A 19498-nucleotide genomic window follows, 5' to 3' on the forward strand; every position below is an offset into this window, starting at 1 on the left:
TAAAGCAGGCCGTGGGCCGACTCAGGAGAGCCGCACAATGTGCGCGTGATCCTGACCGGCGCGAGGTCCTGTTTGCGGAGTATCGTCAGAAAAGGAACGAGAATTTTCATAGTATTAGGATTTCGAAGCGAGATTCCTGGCGCTCTTTTGTTCAAGAGCAGGGGAATAAAGACCCTTGGAGTGTTGTTTATCGAGTACTTGGTCACAAGCGGAAAAAGGACAATCTTCTGTCGGCTCTCTCAACCCAAGACGGCGTTGTAGTTGAGAAAGATCGTGTTCTATCTCTTCTGATGGACGATCTGCTCCCCGATGATATCGAGGTTGGTGAGACCTCGTATCATCGGAGAGTTCGAGCGGCGATTGTAGATTTTAACACTGACTCTGTGTCTTCGGAGATTACTGAAGCGGAAGTCCGCCAAGTAATCTGTAGCTTTGCTAGGAACAAAGCCCCCGGATATGATGGTATTAAGGTGGAACTCCGCACTCTGCCTGTCATTCTTGGCCCATTGACTAGGGTATTCAATAGGTGTTTATTCGCCGGGTATTTCCCGTCTTGCTGAAAGCGCGGTATTTTGAAGCTGTTATTCAAAGGTGGCGACAAGGACCCGATCGTCAGTTCTTACCGTCCTCTGACGCTCTTGCCAGTTGTTGGAAAGGTTTTCGAAAAGGTACTCTACCTCCGCAAGGTAGAGTAGTAGGTTGACTTCAAATCACATGCTGATGGACGACCAGTATGGCTTTAGATCCGGCAAGAGTACAGAGGACGCGATTCTTAGGGTCCTGGATCTGACTTCAGGTAGTGAGTGCAAATATGTACTCGGTGTCTTCTTGGACATATCCGGGGCATTTAATAACTTGTGGTGGCCCTCTGCCTTGTTTCAATTGCAGAAGCGTGGTTGCACGCGGAATGAAATTAGTACTCTCTCGAGTTACTTCAGCGAAAGAACCGTTGTCCTTCGTGACGGCAGTTCGCAAGTAGGAAAGACCCTGTCTAAAGGATGTCCACAGGGCAGTGTATTAGGTCCACTCGTCTGGACCATCGAGTTCGACTCTCTCATGCGACTGCGTTTGCCTGGTGGCTGTCGCGTTGTGGCTTACGCCGACGATGGGCTGCTGCTGGTCGAGGGCGTTTCGCGTGCTGAGATTGAGCTTCGAGCGGCACAGACATGAAAGGTTTTGCGATTGTGGAGTCTTCAGCATAAGATGGTTTTCAGTGCGGAGAAAACCACTATGATGTTTTTGAAGGGCCGGCTAGTTGCAACTCGCCACCCGCGGGTTGTGATGGACTGTCGTTCAATTAGGTATGTCACTCTTCAGAAGTATCTGGGTGTTGACCCAGATACTCCTTGATGAGAGACTTCTTTTCAAGGAGCACCTGCAGTATGTGGCGAAGAAGGCAGTTGATGCTTTCTTCCGCGTCCGTAGAGTAGTCCATCCCGATTGGGGGTTGAATTTCCGTACCATGCGGATTCTTTACAAAGGTGTTTGCGAGGCCATTATGTTGTACGCTGCGCCCGTCTGGGCTTATCGTATGCGGTACAAATGTTATAGGGACATTCTATTAAGAGCCCAGCGTCTTCTTTTATAAGCGGTTGTCGGCGGTTACAGGACTGTCTCGCGAGAGGCAGTAACTGTGATCGCAGGCATCAAACCTGTGGATATTTCGGCTACGGAACGTAGCCAGCGGTATGTTGCAAAGAAGGGAGGCCTTCTTACTTCAGGGCGTATGCGTGAGATTTTGACTCTTGGCAAGATAGGTGGAACGATTCTTCAACAGGTCGTTATACGCATGGTATATTCCCCAATGTTAGAGAGTTGCGAGCGGTTAGCTGAGTATACCCCAATCGGCACACGACGCAGTTCCTCTCCGAACATGGTGCCTTTAGGGATAAATTGGCTAGGTTTAGGTTGGTCGATTCCGGCTTCTGTCCGGACTGTAGGGTCGATGACACCGTGGACCATGTCCACACATATGTCCCCGGTACGAAGCTGAGCGTACCAGAGTTACTAGGGAAGTCGAGAGAGTAAACTCTGTTTCGGATCTACGAGTCAACTGGAGGACTTGTAGAGAGTGGACAATAGTTGCTGGCTTCCTTCACTTCCTCACCCTGAGCAGGACTGCCGAAGGGATTTAGTAGGTGTCCTCTCCCGGGCAGACCGAAGGGGAGTCAGATAGTTTGAACTTTGAGTTATACTAAACGGGGTTCTTTAAGGGAGCTAGGACCAAATTTCGCTGTGTTAAACTTTAGTGGGAAGTTTTTCTTGAAGTGGTAGTTACTCAGATCTGAGACATTCAGTAAGTTGGCTCACTAATAGTTAGGGCTAGGCGCGGGGTCTTCATTCTGCGGTTAGGCTTCTAGCTTAGTTCCTGAGGGTGACGTGGTAGCTGCAGGTGTCCGTTGTCTTCTTTCTGAAGGCATAAAACTAAAACTACTATCGGGGTGGCATCTCTGCGGGGCCTGAACTGAAAGCTGTGGTGCGCAATCAGTTTGAGGGTGAGAAGATGTCCTCCGTTAAAGGCACTACTGGCTAGGAACGGAGGGGGTGGTGTAGCGACCGGACACGCTATGAGGTGGGATCTTCTCCCCTCGGGGGGGAATCAAGATGTTAAATGTAGTCCTAATGTTATGCAATCAGTGCAGCATTGATAAACATTCTTTTAGATTTACTCAGCTTTTCAGTTTTTTATTTTATTGTGTATATGCTGACAGTTGATTGAGTTATGTAATTATTATTATTATTTTATATAATGCATTATGATTAATCATTTTATTGTGAGTTGATTGAGTTAGAACACAATTAGTACACATAACTATTTAATTGCATTATACACATTTTTACTTGGCTAAAACTTAAGCAAAATGAATGCCTTTGATGGAAGATAATAAATTTGCTACATCCCTAGAATTTGCATTTGTACACCTTTTTTTTTTGTTTTGTCTAGGTTTAATATAACAACTAATGATAGCTTAGTGAGGACTGACTAGCATTTAAGATTATAAACATGTATTTTGACCATTCATTGTATTAAAGCTTTGTTGTAGTAAATTATGGTCTAACTTGTATAGGCATTGTTATGACTTATTTTGAGATAGAAGTATCTGTAATTCAGATTGTTGTTTGAACTTAAGTAAGCTAAAAATGAAGATTCCTATCAGTGAATATTAAAGTAGTTTGTTAATGTTTAATAAATTGCATTATCCAGCGGTAACTATATACAATATGGATTCAACATATTAAGATATGTTATTAAAAATAGTCTTTATATTTTAAAGAATGACTAGTTGAGAACTGGAAATATGAAAAAGTATTAATTTTCCCTCAAAAGTTGTCTTTTGACAACTTTAGAAGTATCACTATCCAGAAGTTAAGGTAAGTGTCAAGAAGTTGTGGTCATTTGTTGTGTAGCTCGTCGATACCATTAAATAAAGGCTGAATACATGATTTATATTCAGGATGGAGCCTGCAAAAGATGAATTTAACAATATGATCACTTAAATGGTGTTCACCACTTGTTTTCAGTGGTTTATTTATGTCCCTCTGTATCAATGTCAACAAAGTTCATGAATTGGTTGACCATTTAATGAATAAATCCTTTAAATGTTCTTAATAATATATACTGAACTTTGTATGATATCAGCAAACATCATTTAATGCTCACCTAGTTAACCTTAACTATTAAATTAGCTGATGATCAAGCCATTCTTTACTTTTCCAACCTTTAATTTCTGTTCATGCCTGTAATTCTCTAATTAACATATCTTATGTAATTAACATTCTCCAGTAGCAAATATGATTTATTTTGCAATAAATAGAATATAAAATAAAATAATATTGCTATAAGATGTATTTCCAATATCTTAATGTACATTTTTTCAGAACCAGTAGAGAATGTGATACCTACTGTTGGTTTTAATGTTATGAAGCTCTCTCATAGGGGATATACAGTTATAATATATGATCTAGGTGGAGGTCCACAAATAAGAGATATATGGAGTAGATATTTTGCAGATGTAAGTAATTAAAATTTCCATTTACAAATAGTAATTTTAAGATTTTTATGTTATTACATATTTTAATTTGTTAATTGGTATGTTTTTAAAGAATTGCAAAAATATATTATATTTACTTCTTCAAATAAAATAAAAAAAGATTATATTTTTACTGATTTTGGAAATTTTCATGGATGATCTTCTCTAGAGAAGTAATAAAAATCTGATGTGAACACCACATGACTTCCTTGTATGCCTATTAAATTACTTATACACATTTTTTGTTGTACTTCATTTAAACTTATTTCATTTGAAAGTGAGATCTACAATTCTTTAATAAAGTTGTGTAATAAACACATTTTCTGAAATATTAGTTTTTATTAACATCAGATATTTGTACAATTATTAATTCAACAGGAGTAATGAACTAAAAAATAAGAATTTTCTGCAATTTATTCATGATCGGGCATTATTCCTCAGTGTATATTGCTATAAGATGTATTGTATGTATATGTTCTTGTGAGGGTCTATTTTTTTTTAGTCAGTTAACTTTAATGTAGATAAAATTAAACAGAAATTCCAGAATAATTAAAAAAAATTAAACTAGAAAATCCAAAAATAATACGATTCTAAATTTTAATTTTCAATTAATATTATTAAATAATCAGTTGTTTCACCAAATCTATTACATATATGCATATGTAATAATGCCTGTTAAATTACATCTACACATTTTTAAAAGTACATAAAATTTTATTTCGGTAATAACTTCTTATATTTTTTTCATTTTTTTATTATTGAATAATTATTTATTGTAAATTTTATTTACAATTACAGGTTAATAATTATTAATAAAGCAATTATTTAAATTTAAAAAAATATATATGTTTAAATAAATTTAAAAAAAGGAGATGAAGTCTGATTCGAATCGATGTGCCTTCCCTTGAAAGATCCAAATATTTCATGAATTAAAATTTTATTTGGTTATAACTCTGGAACCAATGAAAATATGTACCGCAGATGATGTACCGTTTCTTTCTTGTCTTTGAGTAACTGCACTTTTTCCTATGTGTTGTTCTTTTCAAGTGATTTTATTTCTTTTAAATGGCACCTTCCACTGTTCAAACTGAGTGAAGCTCATAGCTCTTGAAGCGTTAAAGGAATTTAAAGGTTCACAACTCTGAGCTCTGAGTAGTTTATTTTATAGCATTTTAGGCAATGAATGGTATCTCTTGGTTGAAGAAAATATTCACTTTCTTGAAATGCTGTTGTTTTTTGCTATGTGTTTTCAGATATTCGTTGTTATTTCTTTCTGTGTCCAACAAAAATCAACTTTTTGACTGTAATTTTTTTGCAGTTGATCAGGAACATGCATATATGCTTCAGAGTCAGAACCTTTAAATATACAAGAAAAATTTTTTTAGTGTCCACAGAGTAGAGTCAGGAGCTTGAACAGTTGCTGTTCTATTTAATATGTAAACAGCTGTTTTTACAGCTTCCTCCCACAGAGATAGTGGAACTTGTTTTAAATACGTTGACAATCTAGAATATTTATATAATTACATTTTATTGGTTTAAAATGTTCATAATTACAACTATACAAATTAATAACAATAATGATAATAATAATAATAATAATAAGTGACAATTAATAAACACAAATATTAATATAGTAATGACAACCTCAATAATAATCAGAATAATAGTAGTAAACAATAATAATATTACATGTCAATAATAAGAAATCAAACAATTAATACGTAATGTGGTACATGACATAATAGATAACATAATCAAAACAGTAAATATGACATAAAAACAGAGCATAATCAACAAAGAATAACAATCAAAATATTACTTATCAAATAGTGATAAAATGTCAATAGTAAACAATAAATACAGATTACACATAAGACAGAGTTCAAAATATATAATCATTCAGAATTTACTCCAAGTAGATAAATAGAAAACTAGGGTTCGGACCTATTAACAAAAGAAACCACCAGTCTTAACCCTTTTTAACCACTAGTCTTGTATTAACAAACAATCATATAGTGTTCACTTGCAAATACCTTTGCTATCTACCCTAACATTTTATGTATGAAGTTTATTGCATTATATCTTTCACTTATACACTTATAGTTTTACTGCAACTCACCGAAGTATTTCTTGTATACTTGGATTTACTCACGGCATCACCTTACTCGTATTGAACTGGATTCAGGACTCTCCTCCCTGGATTGATGTCTTGTACTCTCATCTCGCAGACTTACACCTGTGACCCTCCTCACTGGACCATTGCAGTAATGTCTTGCTGGACTGGTTCACAGAAATCCGCTGAACCCATACAACTCTCAGCCTCGCCTCACGGACTGACATAGCAATGTCTCGCAGAACAGAACTGATTTTTAGCTGGTCTTCCAGAGCTATTTATACTGCTAGCCTCTTTACCTGCCAGACCAGACCGAAGTCAAAATGTGAGAACAGTTGATCGAGGCTTTTGTTCCCATAAATTCCAAACCTAGTCTCTTCTCACTGTACAACAGGTGTTTATTATGTGTTAGCAAGGAGTCTAACAAAAGACAATTATAAAACAGACATATTCTTTACAAAAAAGGTTCTGCTTTTTATTTATTTCTGGATTCCTCCAATTATATGAATTATTACTTTCATAATAATTGGTAGGAATCTGTTATACCGATCTTGTTACAATATCACTGAGCAAGCTCTTTCAACTACTGCATACATATCTTGTTATCTGCCATTTTGTTGAACAGCAGATAACTGTTAAACTGTTTAAGGTGCAGTAGTCTCAAGTTCAATTCCTTTCTGATTAAGAAAATTCTTTAAATCTATGCTTATCTACTACAACTGTATTGTCTACCCTGAGTGATTTAATCTTAACCTCAAACCTTTCTTTTTCCTGTTTAGCCTCCAGTAATTACCTTTCAGATAATACTTCAGTGGATGAATGAGGATGATATGTATGAGTGTAAATGAAGTGTATTCTTGTACAGTCTCAGTTCGACCATTCCAGAGATGTTTGGTTAATTGAAACCCAACCACCAAAGAACACAGGTATCCACGATCTAGTATTCAAATTTGTGTAAAAATAACAGATTTTACTAGAACTTGAATGCTGGAACTCTCGACTTCCGAATCAGCTGATTTGGAAAAAACCTTTTTGAAAACCACTAAAGTCATGTTTAAATAAAATAATTAGCTCCACCAAGCAGTTCCTCTGACATTGGATCACAGGTGTTACTGAATATCCTTTCATCATGCTCAGATGCCTTATAGTGTGATTCAGCTTTTAGACACAAACTGAATGTCACTTAATATTTCAAGATGATCTATTATCCCTTTATTACACTTACATGTTAAAAAGAGTTTTAACATGTAAGTGGCCAGTATGTTCATTCGAAATCCTAACCTTAGTGCCCATTTGAGTTTAATTGACTTCAGGCTGAATTATTGTTTGAAAGGCCATCTGATAAAAATTATTATTATTATTGTGAACAGCTGTGGACATAAATCTTTCTTTGCCATCAAAAATATTAGCAGTATTATTTTCTTTTATGATTTTTGTTACCTCTCCAGAAAATAAGTTTTTCTTAAGAGTATAATACATTGACTGTTTGGAAATCCCACTTTCCAGTGGTTAACTTTTGTATTGTAACAGTCCAAATTCCTTTTATAGGTAATTCTGTATTGTTACCCAACTTGATACTTCCATGCCATTGTAGATTTTCAGTTCACTAGAAGTGACAGTTAAAATTCATATGGGTGAAACCTCTACTGTCCATTGCCCAGTAGTCATTATTGAAACTTGAAAACTTGCAGCTTCTGCACTAAAAGTACCAGCTTCATTGTAAGAAGCTTTATTAGGGCAATCACTTGCATAATGGCCCCTTTTTACTTGAATAACAAGTAATTTTAGATTTATTCTTTTGCCTACCTGTATTGTTTGTTCTAGCATTACCAAGTTTTCATTGACAGTTACTAGTAGAGAATTTGATTTGAGTTTCTTTTGAATGAAAAGTTGGTCTTGACCCATACCTTCTCTTGTTCTAATGAGAAGATGCAATCAATGCTGTATTTTTCCATTTGAATTCAACTAGTGATGACTCTTCATCAAGTAGCACAGCGTAGAGCTTAGTCATTTGCTTTCATCCACCAAAAGCCATGGTTGCCTGCAGTTGTAATACTTACTTTAGTTAAAATGGAAGCATCACTGATTGATTCACCAGAGTCTTTGTTTTGCAGAGCATGATTTTCAACATTTGTAATATGTTGTATATTATATCACTATAATCCATTTTTAATTGGTGAAATTTGTCTAATAATAACATCTTACTAAAATCCATTTCTTGTGTAAAGATCAATTTTAATTTATTAAGCATTTCCTTAGAAGAGTTGCAATAATTGTAAACATGGCAACAGCATCATCTTTATCCTGTTTTTCGCAGTCTGCTAACATTGATGGTTTCCATTTAGATCCACCAACAATCATAAATGTCTCACTTTTAAAGCACATACTACTTCAATTCTCCACTGAGAGAAACTTGTACCATTAAATTTACAAATGGAAAAAAGCTGTAATCCTGCCATTTTAACTTTTAAAGATCACATTGCTGATCAGCACAATATATTTTGATTACAGAACATATCCATGACTGACCAATTTTGCTGTCAAACTATTCGTTAAAGGCATTAGTTAATATTAAAAGCAGTTAGTTTTTTTTTTTTTTACTAGAAATATAATACAGGTTAACAAAAATGCTTACTTGATCAAAATTTAAGTTAGATTAAAAGTAAACTTTATATAAATTTTAAGTAAACATCTTCAGTATTAAATAAATTTCAAATGTATAGCCGAGCAGTTATAGCAAGGCGCTTTCAGAAGGGAGTATATGTATAGCTATAATTAGAGGAAAAAGCACCGTACTAGAATGGCTCTGCTATACTTCTCTTTTAAGGACATTTTGTCACTAAAGTTATGGTCAGTAGCATTCTCAACCAAAACTACAACCTGGCACAGATGGTAAACAAAACTATGTGCCATCACTGACGTCCTACAGCATTTTGTTACAGAATCATATGATTAGTATGAGAGAAAAAAGGTTTTAGTATTATAATAAATTAGAATAATTATTAAGTTTTATAGTTTTGTAATAAATTTTTAGTTAATCACAAAATTGATTATTAATAATCATTAAAATTATCAAATATTGATAATTTTATTGCAAAAGTTTAGTTTTTAACTAATTATGACTCAAACTAATCATATCATGTTTGTATTATTTTTGTTGTTTATTCTTGTAATGGTGTATGTTTGTGTTGCAGGTTCATGGCATTATATTTGTAGTTGATGCTAGTGATTCTGATAGACTGGATGAATGTAAAAAGGTTTTTGAAGACCTTCTAGTTAATGAAAAACTGGCAGGAAAACCTTTTTTAGTGTAAGTGTCTATTATTTTAATTTTATGCCTATCACATTAATAAACACATATATGTTTAATAATATTTATTAGATATACATATTAGAAAAAAAATCAAGATTTTAGTTTTGTGATCTAAGACTGTAATGCGAACATGTGCTTTCTCAAATGTCCTTGAAATTCCCAATGCTAAACAATCAATTATTCAGAAAGACTACCTTAATGCCAAAAACGTTATTTTCATTGATTTTTGAGTTAGTCTACAAAATGTTATTGCTGGTCTCATTTTGACTGAACCCGAGTTCAGAGAGTGAATGCTAATTAGTTTCTGTTTACAAAAGTAGCACTAGTTTCTGTTTACAATAAGTGTGTAAATTTGTGATGAAGTCCTAATGAGGACCTCAATTTGAATGCAAGACAAATTCATTGCTCACATTCACACACCCACACTTAACAATTAGTAATTTATTCATCCTTGTCCAACTTCTGTGTTTTCCAAGTAGAAACAACTAAATCCTATGTATCTGTTCATCTATAATTAAGACAGGTATTACATTCAGTAAATTTTTTAAATATCTGAAGCTTATTTTGTAGAAACAGGTTTTAAGATAGTTAAGCTTTGTAAACTTTACTCTATCAATGAGAGGTTTAAAAGAGAAAGTTTGTCTGGTGGTCCCTTCATAGGTTTATACTTAAATGAATGAATTTTTAAATGAAAAAGTACTGTGCTGTTTACAATAATTTGAAAAACCTTTTAATTTGTTTACCGACATCATTGCTTAATCTTGGATTATTGCAGCATAATAATAATAATTAGCCAGATTTAATCGTAATATATAAGAAGTTTGATCGAGTAAAAATATAAAAGATTTAATAAGAATCCATTGAACCTCAATTCATTCATTAACAGTTTATTCATCTATCTTTCTGCATTTCTTGTTTTATTTTTTATTTAATATGTAGCTTTCTTACCTGCTTTCTTATGAATGCCATTTTTTCTATACAAGAAGTAGTTTTGTAGGCATAATCAGTTTTAAATAAAACTAAAAAGTTTAAAATATATTAAATCTGAGTTTAAAAAAATTTGTACTAAAAAAATAATGCTTTTCAAATGTTGTCTTTTAAAATAGTTAGCATCAAATTATGGGTTAGTTATTTTTATTTCATATGCAAATATTTAACCTTACTTTAGATATGCAGAAGGAGTTGGCAGAAATAGATACACATGAAACTAAATATAAATGCAGTTAGCTTAAGTACTTCTAAATTTGAAAATTAACAAATACACTAGCATATATTTACCATTTAAGCATCATTAAACAATAAAACTTTTAACGTCAGTAAACAAAATTATAATATAAAATATTAATATAATAATAATAATTTTAACACATACACAATTTAGGAAAGAAGAAAAATCGTTCATAGAATAATTAGGTTAAAAAAAACCTACAAATGCACTACTATATGCATATACATTACTATTATGCATATACAATAACTGATAAAAAAAACTTCTTCATTTACATGCAACTATTAAAAAAACAAAAAACATTAAATTAACACATTCTAAAAATTCTTTACTAACATGAAACCTGTTTAGAAAATATATACATTTTCCCTGCTAGCAATATTTGTTTATAAACTGCTATATAAATACTAGAGAGAGTAGGGCATCTGGGAACTAAGTAAATAATATTATCAGCTCACCCAAAGAACTAAGCCTGCATGGATTGATTGTTTGGGATCAAATCCATACTTCTTGTTATTTTTAATTAATATACCTTTCAGAATAACCATAATAATTTAATACCATAATATTTTTTACAGAGTAACCATAAGTGTGCTAACAGTTTCAGCTTGTTAATACAAGTATGAATGTTATTCAAAATATAATCTTCTTTATCCCTACATAAGCATGCTATTTATTTTTAAAATAATGACAAGGACTGAAACCTTCCCTGCACTGTTTACAAGCTATAGGTGTCAAATGTCATCCATATCATTAAAATACGAACTCCTAAAAATAGAAACCCAACCAAGTGGCATCGTAAAATCTTCATGTAGATCCATTACTCTTACATAACACCAATTTGGAAGACAGTCATCCAAAAATACTTACCCCCAACCATACGCCACTTGAATGATTGTTAAAAATGTTAAACTTAATGGGAACCCTTCCAGTCTCAATCCAAACAAAAGCACCCAGCATTTATCATTCCAACAAGATCTCAGCAGAGATAAGACTGGTACTGGCAGTTGCTTTCTTCACAAGAGAGTACTTAACTGATTTAACAAATATATGTTGGGTTCCAGATGTAGTTACAAAAATGCAACTTAAACCTTATTTATTTATCTCTACACTCCAGAATAAAAAATATTCTAAAGAAGGCCTAATTAAAACAGATCTAGAGCCTTCCACTATAGCAGATGAGTTAAGCACCTAGGGCTTAATCCCCATTTTCACTAAACAGAATTAATGGGAGATGGATTTGAAGTCTCCCTTTCTTTGAGTTAACTGAGACACATATGTGCTAGAAGCATTGTACAAGGCTCAGCATCGTCACCCAAACTCACTCTAATTTGACTGATCTTGTGGTTCTTTAAGGCAAATAACACTCATCCTGTGAACAAAACAATCAGTTATTTTTATTTAAAGCAACATTCCTTTCTATTACTATTACCTTTCTGTTACAGCATTGTAATGTTTAAATCTTCCAATAATTGCCTGATAATTCCTACTGAAAGAGGCTCCTGATACTTTAATTGTAAAAAGTACAGATATCCAACATCATATTATTTTATTGAGAAGTTATTTTTACATGATCATGTATTAGATTTAGCTGAAAAAAATTCTATTTAACCCTTAACTAAATTGGCACTATGCAGTTTCCTAAATTAATGGCAGAAAGATGAAATCTGTCAAAAAGAAAATAATGCACAGAATTAAAAAATTCTTATTTTTTTATCTCACCTTGTATTTACTTAGTTAGAGTCTTACTATTAATTTACTTCTTTTAAATAAAAATTTATTACATAGTTTGTATTAATTTGTAATGTGGTATTATTTACTTTAATGTACATTTCATACCTTAATGTTTATATATTTGTTAATTCAAACAACACTTCGTTTTCATTTTTGTACTACATTATTAAATTACAAGATTATTTTTTTCTAATTTTTTAAATTATTATTTAATTGTTACCATTCCAGCCCCTGTATTGTCTGTGTTTATCTAGAAGATTCTAGGTTCAAATCCCAGAATGTTTATCATTTTTCATAGACTGTAACAGTCATCATAAATAAAATTATGAGGGTCATTCAATAATTAGACACAAACAACTTTGGAGGCAAAACAGTCAGTAACCTTGTGATCACTTTTGATCATCTATTTTATGAGTAAAATTGTTTTGTTTATGACCTCATAATCCCATTTTACAATGACGACTCCTTTTGAAGTTTTAATTAGTGGAACACTAACTGAAGTTTGTGAATTAGTTGAATAGCGTGATCTGTCTTTTGCTTTCCGAAGATAAAAACCCAGTTAAGATTTACTTTTGTATGACCAAATAATATGGACAGAATTGTGTGTGAACCACAGAAATTTTTACAAGTGGATAGAAAAATTTAAAGACTGTCAAACTTCAATGACTAATGAGCACCATTCTAGACATCTAATTGAAATTTCAATTCCAGCGCTTAAAATTTACATAGATTCTCTCATCTAAGAAGATCGATAGATGAAAATTGAGATTGTAGCTTAGAAATTACTAGTGAGTGTCTGTATAATTAATTCATAACATACATTATCAACAAAGAGCTCAAGGATTGTAAGCCAGGTACAAGATGGGTTCTAAGGTAGTTGGGAGATCACCTTACGGAGACAAGATTTTGTATGTGCACAAAGCTAAAACAATGGTGTCAACAGGAAGGTGATCCAATTTTCCACAGTATTCTAACCTGTGATGAGACGTGGATTCACTATTATGAACTGGAATCAAAATGACAGAGCACATAAGTTCATCTAACAAAAAATTCTATTCTCAACCATCAGCAGGAAATTCATGCAAATAATCAAAAGGTGTGGTTTTTGTCAAATTTCTAGAAGATCTATGAACAATAAATATACTGCTGTGACATGCACATCAACAAAGTGAAGTCAGCAGTACTAAAAAAATGTCCTGGATCTCAGCGTAAAGGCATCATTCTGCTTGACAATAACGCCCAATTATACACTGCTTAAGTAACTGGAAAAATCACTGATAAATTTCATTGTGAAGAACTACCCCTCCACAGTCCTGACTTTGCCCCATCAGATTTCCATTTATTTCACTCAGGACACACTACGTAGAAGAAGTTTAATGTTAATGATGTTAAAGAAAATCTGCTGAATGAGGTACGACATCAGGATTAAGATTTCTATACAATAGGTATAAATAAGCTGATTCAGATTTGGGGCAAGTGTATTAATTTTGCTAGAGATGTTGAAAAGTGAAAAAAATCTCATGATTTAAACAATTTTAGCAACAAACAATTTGGGACTTTAATTATTGAATAACCTTCTTACAGTATGTAACACAATTGTGTGTTGGCTTGTTGTTGTTTGAATAACAAAAGAAATGTAATCAATATGTATAAGTAATCACTTTATAACTATAATCAAATGTATCAGAATTAGTTGGTCATACAACAAATGATAATGATATAGTAGTCATATTTTGAAGGGTATCGGAGGAATAATAAAAAAAAAATATTTATTAGAATCACTTTAACTGAACAGTTAAATATATTTTTAGAAAATTGATATGTATTTTTAGTTCAAATATCAGTTCTGAGATTAGTTTTCGATTCTTGATTTATAAATTTAAGAGAAAAAGAATTATATCCTTTTACTTAGGCAGAAAAAGTACACTCTTTCACTCTTCGATTGCCAGTATAGTATAATTATTAAAGTATATCCAATAGAATCCTGCTTAACTGAAGTATTTTTGTTTTTAATTTTAGGTTGTAGTTTTGGTGAACAAGTTTTTTTTGTCAATATTATGCAGTAGTAGTCTTGTTTATTTTATTTTATTAAGGGTGGATCCAAATAGTGTTTTCTTTAAAAAGAAATCCTGCGCTAGCTGTACTGAACTAACAGCTGTGCATTCGTATTATGTGAATGACACACCTTTGCATACCTTTTAGTACATTGCACACAGTATAACTTGTTCACTAAGTTTAGTGCACTTCTGTACTGTAAAAATTATACAAAAAATTATATTAATACCATTAAAGATATTAATATGATTCTGAGTAATACATAAAAAATCATTTCTGCATATTTGTAAATTTCAATTTATATTGAAAGTAAACAGTTTTTAAACAGATTTTTGAAAAATCCAGTTTAAATGACTTCACCATGCTTCCTGGCTTTTATAAAAATTTTTATTTTACTTACGTAGCTGTTTATCTAAAACTTCTTTATAATGCTCCAAAGTACCAAACTGGTGAAACAATTTTTAGATCACTCAGGTCGTTTTTACAGAGAAACTTACTTGAGAATGTGATGAGTTTTTATCCTTACTCATAATGGTTTTGAAGAAATATTTCAGCATGGAATAAAATTATGTAATTTAACAGGAAAGATTGAAAAATAAAATAAATCATCAATTTTTTTATAAAGTTATGCTTCAAAGTCATTAGCAAAGTTATAAACAATTAGATTAAATTAGTAACACAATTAGCATAGTGTAATCTATAATCTAATGTGTGCTTTTTATAAATAGTAAAATATAATCCTCAAACAGTTATTAGATTTTTAATTAGCCACTAGGTTTTGTAAAAAATAACTTTTTAAAAAATAAAGCCAAAATTTACTAGGCATTGGTAAATCAAATTTCAGTTATAGAATTAACATTAGGATATATTTTGTTTTATTTAGAAGTACTGTTATTTATTATTCTTATTTGAAGTTAAAGTGTGTGGCTAATGTATAAATATTACAAAAAATAAACAATTAAGTATAGCATATAGCTTTATAGTAATTACTAAAAAGCAAAAGATTATCCATCATTATGTTAATTTTTTTAATATGATTGACAGTTCCAATGTGACTATGAATCTGTTTTATGAATAATTGCTAAATCAATTGAAACAAAAATGGAATACTGTACAACAATAATATATCTTTGCTGATGAGTTTTGAAGCAGTGCAACTAGATTCATAATAATGGTAAAAAATAGAGAATGTTATTTTATTCCATAAACTTTTTTCTGTTAGACAATTTAATTTAATTTACCTGAATGTATGTTCAAAGTACAGAGAATGGTTTTTTAAAAAATACTTACAATTTTTACTAATGTTCAGTCTAATTCAACTATGCGAAATGAAAAACTCAAAATGAAAGTCGACTGTATGAAATGAAAAAACAAATTCTGGAATTATTATTTATTAACTATCAGTTACTAATCTTTACTCTTTATTTTTGCTCTAGTTGACATTTTTGGATTAATTGTAATGCAGTTTATTCATGTAATAACCATTTTTTCATGTAATAACTGTTCCCCATCAGGAATAATTATTATAAAATTTAAGAAACTAGTTGAATTTGATAACCTAAGTAATAAAATGTTTATTGTTAAAAATAATCATCAGTATACTATTGATGTACAGAAATTTTTAATAAATATTTTAAACTAGTACAAGTAATGTACAATAATTCACAGGAAAATGATTAACTGGTACCTTTTCTATAACCAGCACCTATGTAGTCTAATACGTGATTGTTTCATTACTTCCCTTTTCACAATATTTAATGCAGAAAAGTTAATTTATATTTAAAAGTGTTTGTTATTTCATCCCCCATCATAACAGTGAATTTTTTTAATCCTCTTATACACATTTACTTATACAGCTTTTCAAAATAAACTCATCACGCAATATTCTGTAAGTATCAGGTATATAATTTTATTAGAATGCAAAATAATAGTAGGTTTAAAGATGAATGAATGCCATGCCATTTTGAATTTTCCTTTTAAAATTGTAATTAGTGGATCCAGAACAGCTGATGTGGAAAATGAAATCGGGTAAAGTGTTAGAAAAGAATAATATTCTGTTGTAATAATTTTTTTTTATTGTATGAAAAATATATTATTTTAATACATTATTGAAAAACTAATTGTAATTATAAAATTTTAAAACTGATTTTTTCATTAAATTCTGTTTTACCACTCAATGAAAGTTGCTAACACATCACAATAATCATAGCTGATGCTGGATAAATAAATAAAGTTGAATATTACTTCATACTGAACACTGCACATGCACAATCTGTTTCATAGCCATTGTCAACGTTTATTTCAAAATGGGCCTTATTTAAAAAATGAGCCTCATATGTAGAAAATGTAAAAGGAAATACCTGTTAAAGTAAATAAAAAAAGATTTTAGTTACTTGGTACCCGAGTTACTATTAACTCAGTGTAGAGATACCCTTGTATAGACAATAAAATTACATATTCTCTGATAGGAGTGATGATGTTCACTATACCACCAGTCAGTTTGATGACCATTCATTCATTCATTCATTGTGTTCTGCCAATGGGACATGTCTTGCCATGGCTGTTCTCCACTTGTTCCTGTCCTGTGCAAGTATTTTCATTTCTATATATTTTCCTCTCTCCACAACCCCATCAATCAAATGAAATCTTCTTTCCATTTACCAATCCTTCAACTGCATTTGTTAGTAACCACTTTCTTCTCATACAGTATCCTAGCCAGTTCCTTTTCCTGCTTGAAATAGTATTTAACATATTCCTTTCCTCTTCTACCCTTCTCAACACCTCCTCATTTGTTACTCTGTCCTGCCAACAGAGATTTACTATTTTACGCCAAACCCACATCTCAAACGTCTCAGTTCATCGTTTGTCTTCCTAAAGTCCACATTTCTGCACCATAAAGCATAACATTGCAAATAAAACATCTTGTCAATCTCTTCCTCAAATCTAAATTTAATTTCCTTTATAGCAAACTCCATTCCTACTAAATGCCTCCTTACCCATTGTTATTCTCCTTTTGATTTCTTTGGTACTGTTAAGATCATCTGTTATGAGGTTACCCAAGTACTTAAATTTCACCATCAGCTCTAGTATCTCAGTCCCAATTCTTACATTAATATTTTCATCTTTGCCACCTTCATTAATTTTCATGTTAAACTTTCTGCCAGCACCACCATGTCATCAGCAAATTATATATATACTATTCTTCTACCACCTATTGTCATCCCTCTGCTAAGAGCTTTAAACAACTCATTCGTCAATTCATCACATCCTCCAGTATTTCCATTAGCGATCGCTTTCATGCCCATATGTGCTTCAAATTTTAATATATTATAGCCCTTGTGATCTTTATGAACTTTGTTCTCTTCTTCTATTCCTGGATCTACTCCCTTGGCCTGTCATTCAGTGTGTATAAATCCATGATTTACTCTTCCCATATCTTTTTCACTTTATTACTCTCAGTTACTATGTCCTTGTTTTTTGACTTGATCTGATAACTTGACTGTTGAAGTTGACTGTACAACTTTTTCCACTTTTTTTTAATACCATTTCTGCAGCTTCTTTGTACATTAGATCATATCTCTCTTCTTTTTCTATTGCAACAAACTTTTCCTGTAACCACTTTTCTCTTGCTATCTCAGTTTTTCTTCTTAATTTAATATTAAGCTTTTTATAGTTCCTTTTACCTTCCTCTGTCAGAACATTTTTCCATTTCTTTCATTCATTTTTTTTTATCATTTCTTCACTGACACACTCCTCCCATAATTTTTCTCTGTTCTTAATTCCTATCGTTTCCTCAGCTGCTTCTTTTATACTGTTTTTAATATTTAACCAATGATCATTCACACTGTTTGGCTCCCCTCCTGTTCTTGTTTTTTTTCAGTATGCCATTTTTCATCTCTTTGACTGAATATCTCTGTTTTTTAGTTTTTCAAAATCATAGTACTTTGTTTCTTACCAACCTTTATTTTCTTGAGCTTCAAGTTGATTTCTGCTACTACTAACTTGTGATCAGAGTTCCGCACCTGGATAAGCTTTTGCACTTTTCATAGTTTTTATATCTCTGTTGTATGAGCATCTAATCAATTTGTTACTTCTTTCTCTCCATCCAATCCCGACACCCATGTATATGATTTTCAATCTTTTGTGATTTTTAATCATTGTGTTTCCCACTACCATATCATTTTCCATACAGAACTCAACTAATCTCTACTTTTTTGTTTATTACTTAAGCCATATTTTCCTATTATCTTTCCCTCTTGTGCTTCACCAACCACAGCATTCTAGTCTCCCATCATCAATACACATGCCTTTTTTCCTTTCTTTCTTTCTCTATTATATTTTACAGTTTTCCATAATACTCCTCAACTTCTTCAGTATATTGTGATGTTGGCATACATATATATACACACTTGAATGATCACAAGACCTTTATCATTATCCTCTCTTTATTTTTTCTATCCATATCATCCTCAGGCGATCAACATATTTTACTTTAATTACTTTTCCTACTAGTTTCTTTTTTATTAATACACCAACTCCATTCCTCTTCTTCTCCACTTCTTTCGGCACCTGAGTAGTGAAGGTGGAAGTCCTCACTCAACATTTCTCCTTTTTCACTTTATTCATTCAAAGTATGTCTAATTTATTTCTAATCATTTTCTGGTGATCAGGAGTCTAAATATGAGCTGAATATTACATGTATTTCAGTGGACATGGCATTTTGATGTGTAATGTATTATTCAGATGTATGATAAAATAATAACAGCAATGCCTGAACAACTTCACCTTTTACTTACCCTGATAAGCCTGGTCATCTATATTCTTGAAAATGTTATGAGAAGGGACCTGTGCCTTATGTTAAGACATCTGAAGTTATTTTTTTATTGCACCTAACAAACAAATATCACTATAAATGAAGAAAAATATTTGCAGTAGAAGCATTAAACCCCCAAACAAGTATAGTTTCAGGAAAATTGAAAGTTGAAAAATAAAATTTGTAGAGTATTTATTATACTGTTTAATTA

The 19498-nt window shown here is 32.0% G+C and overlaps 1 protein-coding gene across 1 annotated transcript in view; it reads left to right on the top strand.

Moving 5' to 3' along the window:
* The window catches only part of LOC142321915 (ADP-ribosylation factor-like protein 13B), a 41522-nt gene that overhangs the window by 3609 nt on the left and 18415 nt on the right, over window positions 1–19498 (top strand). Inside the window, exons 3-4 of the mRNA XM_075360434.1 lie at window positions 3880–4013; window positions 9339–9454. Of these exons, the coding sequence (XP_075216549.1) occupies window positions 3880–4013; window positions 9339–9454 (250 nt within the window). The remainder of the gene's footprint in view (window positions 1–3879; window positions 4014–9338; window positions 9455–19498) is intronic.

The sequence above is a fragment of the Lycorma delicatula genome, chromosome 3, assembly GCF_047948215.1.
Source record: "Lycorma delicatula isolate Av1 chromosome 3, ASM4794821v1, whole genome shotgun sequence".
Taxonomy (NCBI): Eukaryota; Metazoa; Arthropoda; class Insecta; order Hemiptera; family Fulgoridae; genus Lycorma; species Lycorma delicatula.